A 10874-nucleotide genomic window follows, 5' to 3' on the forward strand; every position below is an offset into this window, starting at 1 on the left:
GCTGTTGGATCCCAGAGGTGCTCAGCCACACTACTGAGTGGTAAAAATACATTTCTGAGCACGTGTCTTTAGAAAATGAGAGCAAGCTTCATGTCTGCACCTGTGCCCTCCATAGCCAGGGTGCTCTCAGCTGCCAGGCTGCTAAACAGTCTGCTTGGCCTGATGCTTGGGGGAATCCCAGGTGCTTTATTAAATGGTTTGAATGTCTCACACCCTCTGAATCAGCACCTTGAAGTGTTTTCAGAAGACTTGTGATGGTTAGAAATGCCGTTTTGGTTAGAGAGAAGGCTGTCTCTCACGGCTGTTACCTGGCATTTCCTCTCTTGTGTGGTGGTTTCTCCTCATCCCTGCTGGTCCAGTTCCAGCTCACGTTGTTTCGTTCTGTTGACTAAATCCCCTCATAGACCTTGCTCTGTTCACTGCTCTGTTTCTGTGCCCAGCCTCCATGTTGCCTTCCCTGGCTGCATGTGGGTTTGTAGGAGAATTGCCTCGCCCTCTCTCGAAAGGAGAGTTTGCAGCATGTTTTGGTGGGCCCCAATGGAGTATCCCAGACAGGGAGCTCAAAACCTTGTCCTGGGGGTGTCCTCCTGATCGTGCTCCTTGTGCTGGCAGGTTCCAGAAGAGCAAGGCCTGCCCTGAAGGAGAGGAGTGTCGCTATGCCCACGGCCAGGACGAGCTGACGGAGTGGCTAGACCGGAGGGAGGTGCTGAAACAGAAACTGGCCAAAGCCCGCAAGGACATGCTGCTCTGCCCCAGGGATGACGACTTCGGGAAATACAACTTCCTATTGCGGGATGGCGTATAGTAAGGGTTGGGAGGGGAGCCTGTCGGCTGGAGAAACACGGGGCGGGTTTTCCAAGAGTGGCAGTAGCAGGGAGAGTGAGATCTGTGTCTCGCAAAGAGAACTTTTTCTTTTCTTTCGTTTTAAGATTATGAGACGATGATTTATTAGTGGTGAATGAAATCGTGAATTTGATTCTCCTTGGCCAGCGAACACCATGCTCACTGAGTTTGTGATCCATCTTCTCTCTCTTCTTTACCACAAATTCTCCTTCCTCTCCATCTTCTTGTTTTCACTATCCTTCATTCAAAGGAATGAATCCAGTACTGGCTGCAAATCGGAGAATTTCTCCTTGTGTTATTCTCCTGCTCTTCAATTCGGAGTGTGGCTGCAGAGGTCCGGAGGACAAAGCTGAGAGAAAGGGGCAGACATCTGGTGAAAAGGTGACCATGAAGTTCATGTGCTCCTTTTCTCAGTGCTGCAGAGCAAGCCCCGCTTACGCTGCTGCAGCTGGCCTGCTCTCCTGGGAGTTCAGTACCAGAAGAATTAGGAACTGGGGTGCAAAAGAAGGAAAACCACTAGATCCGGCTTAAAACATCTTAAAACATCAACTGGTGCCGAGGAGGGTAACAGCCATCTGGTATAAAGGGTGTAGCTAAAAGCAGCAAAGTAATAAAACTGCTTGCAGCAGCAGGAACTGGATTGTAGGTGACTTCAGGCTGTTTCAGCTGACTGTACCCAGAAAGCAAACTGGTGACTCCTCATTAGATGTCTTTCTCAGTGTGCGACAGGTATTCAGGGTGGGTAGTTTTGGGTTGGTTTTTTGGCTGGTGTGACTGGTGCAAGTAAGACCGAAGCCATCTAGAAGGTGTAGTGGAGACTGTGACACACCCTGCGTCACTGTAGTCCATGCAGCAGTATCAGCCAGGAGGAAGGCTGTAACCAAAAGGATCCTGTGTTTCTGTGTTGCCTTGTGTCCTGAAGAGAGGGAGGGAGGTAAGGGGGTTCCCATCTTGCTCTTTAAATGGCGTGTGTTACTGGCTATTTATAGAGCTGCGTTTTTCCCTGCACTGCCAGAAGAACTGGGTGGGGATCCATTTAAAAGGACACCATCGAGCAGCATGGGCGATGCTTTGCTGATGGGAATCCAGCTGGAAGGGCACTTACCAGAACCAGAGGTCCAGCCCCCTCCTTCTCAGAGCCGGGGCAGGGAGCTTGCGGACGCACAGTGCAGCCAGGATGCGACCCAGGGCAGGGACTGCGGTGGAGGGTGAGTGGCACAGTGGGACCCAGCTGTGAGCCTGCTCCTGTCCCACCTGATGTGCACCACGATGGGGGAACCAGTGATGCTGAGCTCTGGGCCAGGATTTTTGGCTTTTATAGTGGCAGCGGTGAGAGGCAGTACTGCTCTGTATGCCAGCCTTGTCCTTTCTGGCGGTCTCATCCTGTAAGCAGTAAACGTGTGTCCTGTCCTGAGCTTCCCTCTCCTTCTCTCTTCTGCAGCCCAGCTTCATGCGTGCATGCATGCATCTACTCAAACACGAACACATCTCCTTCCCAGCCTTTGTGGGGGATGTCTTTTTCATACAGAGCCCTTGGGGCTGGCAGTACTATATCCGTGGTAAATACAATCTGGCCGTGAACTGCTTGGTGCTTTGGCATTGCTGGGTCCCCCTTTTCCCTCCCTGCTCCCATATCCTTGGGGTTCCCAGCTTCAAGAGAGATGGGATGTGGAAATGCAGGAGATGTGGAAATGCAGGAGATGCGGAAATGCAGGAGATGCCAGGGGGGCAGCTGGCATCTTTCTAAACCAGCCTCCTGGTAGGTGCATCAGCTCCACTGGGGTAGTTACGGCCCAGGAGCAGAGTGCGCTGCATGCTGGTCTTGGGTCTTTCCAGTGATATTATGTGCTCCAAGTAAGCTGAATGTGCCTCTGAGCTTGTTTCCCCTCCTTTAAAATGGGGATGGTGGTCACTGGTTTGGTATGAGCTTCCCTTCTTGGCTGTACAGCACCTTGAGATCTGGCCTGGAGGAGGCCAGGACCGTAACATCTGATGATACGTAGATGGCTTACGAGAGATCTGGGAGAACTGGGGAGGGAAGCGGTTGTTTCTACCTCGGCCCATATGTGGGGAGGAGGACGAGATGAGGAAGGGTCCATAGTGCTGTGGGGAAAGAGAGTGACCAACGCAGTATCAGACATGGCAGTTCTTGAGTGGTCAGGTGCTGTATTTTCTCCTCTGCCTTTTGCTGTAGCTGCCCGGATTGTTCCTTCTCCTGGTGCTCCTTGTGCTCAAGTGGTCAACTTTATAAACGGAGAGAGACGGGGGAGGAGGTAGACATCAACTCCTGGGTTATCTTGTTCTGCTCTTCTTGGGCAGAGACGCCAAGGAAGTGAATCTGGATCGGGGAACGTCGGAATGTGGTTTTTATTTTTAAAACAAACCTGCATCTCTAGTGTGACTCTAGCGTTCGCTGCGCTGTGATTTCTCATATGATAACTTGTTTAGGTTACAGTGGGTCGCTGTCCCCTCTCCCCGTCTCTGTGATGAGAGCCGAGCTGCTCAGTGGGGCTTCGGAGGGACGGAGCGGGGCCGAGGCGGGGAGAGGGCAAGCGTGCCTGAGGTGAAGGATGCCCACGGTCACGGGGCTTGCGTCAAGTATCTCTTTTTGTTTTCCCTGATATGATAACCTGGTCTGTGGTGTTGCAGTACTTTGTCACCAGACTTGTTTTAGTGTGTATATATGTGACCCCTCCCATGAAGCATATATACACAGGTATTAAATATATCGCTCTATATAATACTATATGTGTGTGGTATCGAAGGAATCTTTTAAATGAGGGTAAAGGAAAAGGACTCGGGCCAGGAAACGCAGCATCTCCGGTTTAAATATGAAGACTTTTATTTGGGTTAGGGAAAGGGAAATAACAGAGAGGGGAGGGTTTTATATAGATAGGTATAAATTTTGAGATGGGACAGGTTTCCCTGTTCACATTTTTGAAACCCCCTAGGATGTCCTCGCAGTCCCATCTCAGTGAAAGAGCGTTATACTGCTAACTAGTGAGTAAAGTTTTAATGATAAGGCTTTGCTTATATTATTTAAAGAGACATTGTGAAAGGCAGGAAGCTTCACGCTTGACTTCCCAGGCTCGCTTTATCAAGCCAAGAGGGTTTTCTTCAGCACGTTACGTACTCTCAGCAGAACTGGTCAGTGCTCACGGCTCTACAACAGATCAGACACGAGTTGTAGGGCTGTTTAGTGGTGCATTCACGAGACCCTGTGATAACTCTCTCTTTTCTTCATTCATGTGAGGGAGAGAGAAAATTTTGCAGCGCAGCACCAAATCTGAGGGTTATTAACAAAAGAAGTGACGCTTTAATTTTATAACGTTAGAAGAAAATCTCATATCCTGTAAAATAATTGAACACACATGCTCACACAGAGGAGAGACTTTGATTCAGATCAACTTGTTAAACGCTGAAGGACTTAGTGGAAATCTTTTCCCAAATCCTTTGGTAGGGGCAGGGATTTAAGTGACGCTGGTGTTGGAGTTAACCTGGCCTTTACAGGGGGAAGTAAAAAAACAAAAAATACCCTACTTAGCTTGTATGAAACTGTATGTCAAAAATGGATGGGTTTTAGCAAGTGAAAGGAAAAGATAGCAAGGGGATGCTGCAGTTCTGAGCTGGGTAGTAATGATTTCGAGTCCTTTAATATGTCTTTGTATTAATATAATTTAAGAATACCACGCTTTACTATTAAAAAAGAACTTAGTATCTTTCATAAGGTCTAGTATCAGGATAATAATGTAGATGTTTTAACAACATTTTTGGTTTTGTTCTTAAATAAAAAACAAACTTGCTTCTTTTAGCCTTTGTAATAGAAAATAAAAGTGTGCACTTTAAACCCTCTCCTGATACAGTGTATGTTTGCATTTTTCAAATAGCCCGCAAAGGCTTTTCATCTTGGTTTCAGGTTTCCCTGCTGCAAGGAGGGAAGCAAAGGGAGGACTGCAAGCATTGGATCGCTTTCACTTTCTCCCATCCTTAAGTATAATCTACTGCTCTTCTTGCTGAGTGGAAGATTGCCTATGTGAGTGTTAACAGATTCTGCAGTTCTTCATCAGACGCGCAGTTCTTGTGAACTTTAAGTGTGTTTAAGGTTTTTTTTTCCCTTTCCCGCAAGCACCAAGAATCTACACGCTCTGCATTAACACACAGTTTCAGGTGTTTGGGTAACCTGTGTTTTGAAACCTCCAGTAATCAGGTCTTGTAATCACCTTCATCTAGAGGTTGTTCCGCTGTGTAGGCTGCTCCGTTCAACTGGGTCAGCCAGTTCTTTCTCCTGCCAGCGGTGCCCCCTGCCAGGGAAAATGCCCTCAGCCCTACCCACCCAGTCACATGCAGCTTGGGCCGTGAGAAGCGTCTGTGCAGATTCCCCCTGACGAGGATGCTGTGTGGTGAAGATCGCACCTGGGGGAAGAGGTCAGTGTGAAAACATTTATTAATAAAACTGTTTTCTTTATTTTTCAAATCCGTCATGATGCAGATTAATCTGGATTCTTGATGAAGCCAAAACTGGAGATGCAGCAAAGACAAGGGAGTCCCATGGAGGCACCCTGCTACTGCTGTTTAAACTGGTAGAGTGACCAGAAGGTCACATCCAGCGAGACCTGAGGAGAGGAGACTTGCTACACATCTCCCCAGTGTGCCTGGATACAGACACGAGGACTCACGTCCTTCTGGTCATAGGAGGAGAGGTCTGAATACAAGCTCATAGTGCAGAGGGAATGAGGAGACCGGTGCACTCTTAAGGTGCATCTCTTGAGTACATGCAATGTGAGAGGCGTTAGTTTTACCCTCCAAAGATTATTGAGGCCATGCTGGCAAGAGCGAGGGTAGCTTTTCCAGTACAATGGGGACCAAAACTGTCAAATTGCAAGGCAGACAAAGCATGAGGAGAAAAACGACAGTGTTTTCCTTGCAGGTTTGAGCCTCAGCTGTAAACCCCTCCTCACTGGTGTTTCTTCATTGAAGAAAATAAACTTGCATTTTGAAGAGGCAGGGAAGGCAGTGATGACTTCAGTATTCAGATCCTCGTAGGAACTTCAGCAGATAAAAGACAATGGGGAGAGCCCCAGATCAGCCAGGAAGGATCCAGGTCCGATGAAGGATTGAGAGGAGCAGGCGTAGAGACCCCTGAGAGGTGGGAGGAAGGCTTCATACTAAAGACCTTTAATGCCATCACACAGCAGCCTGGCAGAGGGAGTTTGCCTTGCAGAGTGCAAGCTGCAGATGGGATTCCTAAGCAATTCTGTGACTGAGTCTGTCTGCCCACGCTATAGGGAAACATTTCTGGGCAGCGACAGCAGGTGATGCAAATGCTGTCATCACTTTTAATTGTGCTTGCTGCAGCCGCTGCAACCAAGAACAGGGCTGTGTTGCATCGTGCCCTGTGCAAGGAGAGCGGCAGAGAGTTCCTGCCCTGCAGGACCTGTAACCTGCAGAGGCGTGCTGGTCACTGGGGTGGAGGGCACAGAGGAGGTCACGCTGTAGGGCACTTGGGGGGAAAAACATTGGGCAGAAAGCGATGTCCTAAATAGTAAAAGAGGCCTGGATGGGAGTGACTGGTGGGAGGGAAGTGGAGGAGGAATGGCTGCAGGAGCACTGGCTGGAGCAGACAGCCGTTAGGGGTGGGGCAGAGGAAGGTGCTGAACAGACTCGGTTGGGTGCCTGTGGGGTGGCTCTGGGCAGAGGTCCTGTGGACAGCTAGCTCTTGGGGCTTCCTGGAAAGCCGTGGGCGCTGCCCACGAGGCTGGTGAGGGGTCTGGAGAACAAGCCTTATGAGGAGCGGCTGAGGGAACTGGGGTTGTTTAGCCTGCAGAAAAGGAGGCTGAGGGGAGACCTCATCGCTCTCTACAACTACCTGAAAGGAGGTTGTAGCGAGGTGGGTGTCGGTCTCTTCTCCGAAGTAACAAGTGATAGGACGAGAGGAAATGGCCTCAAGTTGCGCCAGGGGAGGTTTAGATTGGATGTAAGGAAAAATTTCTTTACTGAAAGAGTGGTTCAACATTGGAACAGACTGCCCAGGGAAGTGGTGGAGTCCCCATCCCTGGAGGTATTTAAAAGACGAGTAGATGAGGCACTTAGGGACATGGTTTAGTGGGCATGGTGGTGTTGGGTTGACGGTTGGACTCGATGATCTTAGAGGTCTTTTCCAACCTCAATGATTCGATTCTATTCTATGATTCTATGCTCAGGAGCTCTGCGCCATGTCTCATCCAGCCTCGCCCCTTTCTCCCCAGGATAGGAGGGGACAGGACCGGGCCCATCCATTCCCAATAACCTCTCTCCCTTCCCAGCTGGATTGTCCCCTCCCTCTTCTCTGCAGTTCCCCCTCCAGGCAGGAGCGGCAGGTCCTGGTGCCCCCGGGGCAGGGGTGGTGTTTCCTGAAGGCAGATCCAGGTGCAGCAAGGACAAGAGCAGGGATCAGATGAGATGACAGCTCCAGCTGGCTCCTTCCCCACTGCAACAGTCCTGGCCCTGGCAGCTCCTGAGACTGCCTATTTCAGTGGGTGCTCGTCTCTTCAGTTTAGCTTACGGATGGCAGCACCTCAGAAAACTACTTTTTCGTGAGAGCCTCGGGAGGCACAGACTTAGCAGAAACTCCCAGGAAGTAGGGTTATTCGTTACCATCTGGATTAATCCTCCCAAAAATGACATTTACCCAGGGCTGGGATGGAAATCTCTAAACCCAGATGCCAGAGTAGATTTGGCTCACTTGAAACCGGAAAAATACTCAGTGCTGGAGGTGCTCTTTGGTGTATTTCCCTTGTTCTCTGTGGATTTCCTCTGCCTGCCTTAGCTGTGGGCTTTCAGTAGTGCTGAGGCCCTCCAGGCGGATGGTTGGGAAGGATGAAAAGCTGCATAGTTTCTCTAATTGAATACCAAGGCACGCTCCCCTGTCTGTACCCCAGCAAAGCTGAGGCACAGAGGGAAAGCCCTGCTTCCAAGGGAGTGAGATGGCCTCAGTTTTCCTCAGCCAAACGGCTTGAGGATAACTGCAACACGGCTGGATGCTGCCCCTGGGGGCTATGGTGGGGATTCAATACAGAAGCAATGTTTCAAAAGAAGCTCTCGGCAGGCTGGATCTTCTGTTCGAGACCATTCATATCTTGGCTTTTGAGGATCATCAGCAGCCAAACTGCCCAGGCTTCTCAGAGGATTGGTTGTTTTCTTTCAGCCCACGTGCCTTCCCCAGGCTCAGCTGACTCCTGTATCTGTCCATCAGGCTCTGACCTCTTGGGCCATGATGCTGCAGGATCCCTGCTCCTGCCGGGGGCCACGTCGTTCCTGGGAAAGGTGAGTGAGCCTGGGAAAGGATGGTTGAGGGACAGCCAAGGTCCTTACAGCCACCCTCTTTGTTTTGAGAAGGAAGCAGCCGGAGGAGCATGTATCTTTCTTGCTGTCCCACCCAACGGTCTCCCACGGACCCTGGCAGAGGCCCAGCAATCACTGTCCTTGGATTTCCCCATCCTGCTTTAAACGCCTTGGTTTATTGCTGCTCTTGGAACCTCCTGGGCTCTGCCTCCTGCCAAGGCTTGTTTGGAGAGCTCCCAAAGCTGGCTCTGCCCAGGCTCCCAGAGCGTTTCCGGAGCAGGGAAATGCACAAAGGCAGCTCTAGGTGTCCTTCCTGCCCAGGGCAGCACAACTTCTGGTATCCCAAGAGTCTTTCTCATGTTCTCTCCCTGCCTGGCACCTAGTTTTCTGGCAAATGGCACCTCACAGGGGAAGGCCACGTGCGGAGGAGCAGAGCTGCGGTGAGCCTGGCTGCCACGTGAGCACCCGAGAAGGGGGGGATGTCTTGGCAGGGGGGGTGGGGAAGCAAAGCTCATTAGCTTTTTGGCACTCATTTTGGGGAATTAGTTTTTAGAAATCCTTTCACCTCAGGCGGGAGGTGCAGGCAGTTCCTTCCACTGAGCTGCACCGCTCCCTCAGGGATCCCGACGCTGCTCCTCCACATAGGGAGACAGGCATATATGTACACATATGTATGCATGCAAGACCCTGCCCGGGGAAGGGGCAGCCCTTTCAGAATCAGGAGGGGGACTCAGTGCAAGGCCTCATCAAGCCTGCATGTCTGTGCCCCACGTTGATACCGTCAAAAGTACCTAAAGGGTCGCGCATTCATGTTTCAGGTGCCAGGTGGTCTTTAGCCAACACAGAGCCCCAGTCGCACTTTTACCACCCTCAGCTGTCCACCCTCCCGTGCTGGCTTCATAGCTCCTTCTCCCACCTCCTTTTCTTTTAAAGTAATCTGCTGTGGATGCAGACACACCTGGTCTGGCCACAGCCTTCTCTGCTGCTGCCGTTCTGGGTGTCCTTACAGCTCCGTAGATGTCCGTCACCACCAGCAGCAGCATCTCGACCCCGTAGAAGACAAGGTGCTGGGATGCGGGGCAAGCCTCCTTTCAGAAAGGCCACAGTGAAACTCAGCTGCCAGTCCCTGCCAAGGTGAAAAAAATTCCCTATCGAGCCCAATGCACTATGCAAATAAATAGTTAAATCTGGAAGCTGTCAGTGAAATGTGCATTTGTCCTAGGAGCTAATATAAGAACATAAAAAAATTACGGATGTCTGCAAAGAGGCAGTGACTGACTTCTGGCAAAGGGTTTGCTTGGATAAAAGAAGAAAGAAGACACCACTTACCAAGCTGGGTTTGGTGCAAGAACTAAACCCCATGGGTGGGCCTGGAGCCTCCACACAGACCATGAGGAGTAGGTCTGATCTGTGGGACCTGCAACAGAAGACATCCCCATGTGAGGTGATACGGAAATTTCTGAATAATGGCTGTGCTGCTAAGGTGAATGGACTCAGGTGACTGAAAAAAAGAAAGCTGTTTCAAGAGCAGCAGGATTTGTAAAGCTTCTAGAGATTTCTACAGGCTTTTGTCCTTATTTCCAGATACACTTCAGGGGAGTAACCTACCTTGTCTGTCACCACACAGTCCCGTCGGTACTGCTGGCTTCTGCCTGTCCCCTCACTATTGCCTGCCAGGGGCAGCATGTGCTTTGGGGTGTTGGCTGCCAATGCATGTGCCCCAGATCAAACAGAACAAATAACAGCAGGTTTTCCCTCTGAGGAGGCATTAATTCGACTCTCTTCTTCCTAGTTTATCTTTCAAATAGAAAAAGATATTTAAATATATTTATCCCTTTGCCAAGGTGGGTAGCATGTTCTGGGGAGGGAGGAGTGGATGGATGGATAGATAATACTGTTGTGTAAGCTTTGTGTCCTTAGAAAATCAGACAAAAATGTTTTTTATTTTCTAAGAGGACACATTCCATTAGATTATCAAGCCAAGCTTTCATCTCATCGGAGGAAGCTGAGATAACAGAAATTAGTAATAATAACCAATAATGCCTTTCTTTGGTCAAATGTCACTGCTGCTGTGACAGTGTGTCAGGTGTCCTGTGACAGGAAGGTTCCCCACAAGCTGTGCTTTCTGATACATGTAAGAAACAACTAAGTTCCCTCCTGTAATGGTGGCCTCAGAAATCCATGTGCAGCCAGGCGCCACCACCAAGTACAAGACCCACAGCAACAATCTGCAGGTGTTTCTGACTGAGAAGGCACCCAGGTGTGCCACCTTCTCTTGTTTTCGGGCCGAGGGTGGCTGCAAGACACCGGCAGGAGGGGAGGCAGTGGAAAGGCAGCTCCAGAAGCAGCGCAGATGTGGCCCTGTGAAGGAGTTGAGGGAGCACTCGTGGGGCTGAGGGAAAGATGGCAACTTGGAGAGATGCACAAAGAACCCCTTGCCCAGCTCCTTGTAATGAACAGGGTTGTATCAGAGGTCTGAATGTCCGAAATGATTCTTTGGGGTCTCAAACTGCCAGGAAGGTTGTACCTACCAATAACACCTGAGCAGCAGTGCTCTGCAGTTCCTGGTGTGCTTTGGGCCTGACGGCAGACCTCTGTAGAGAGATCCCTCTAAAGACAGAAGTAGAATTAGGGAGTTTAAAAGAGACATTTATATGCTCTGGTACCAACAGAAGTACCTGAGCACTGCAGAGAGGCAAAGGGGTTGGGGG

At 50.1% G+C, this 10874-nt stretch overlaps 1 protein-coding gene across 6 annotated transcripts in view; it reads left to right on the forward strand.

Moving 5' to 3' along the window:
* ZC3H7B (zinc finger CCCH-type containing 7B) overlaps window positions 1-4699 on the forward strand; it is a 50908-nt gene extending 46209 nt beyond the window's left edge. For all 6 annotated transcript variants that reach the window (XM_009290011.2, XM_009290014.2, XM_009290013.2 and 3 more), the window contains exon 23: window positions 613-4699. In XM_009290011.2, coding sequence (XP_009288286.1) covers window positions 613-805 — 193 coding nt within the window. In that variant the 3' untranslated portion in view covers window positions 806-4699. The remainder of the gene's footprint in view (window positions 1-612) is intronic.
* The last annotated feature ends 6175 nt before the right edge of the window (window positions 4700-10874 follow it).

The sequence above is a fragment of the Aptenodytes forsteri genome, unplaced genomic scaffold, assembly GCF_000699145.1.
Source record: "Aptenodytes forsteri isolate BGI_AS27 unplaced genomic scaffold, ASM69914v1 Scaffold284, whole genome shotgun sequence".
Lineage (NCBI taxonomy): Eukaryota > Metazoa > Chordata > Aves > Sphenisciformes > Spheniscidae > Aptenodytes > Aptenodytes forsteri.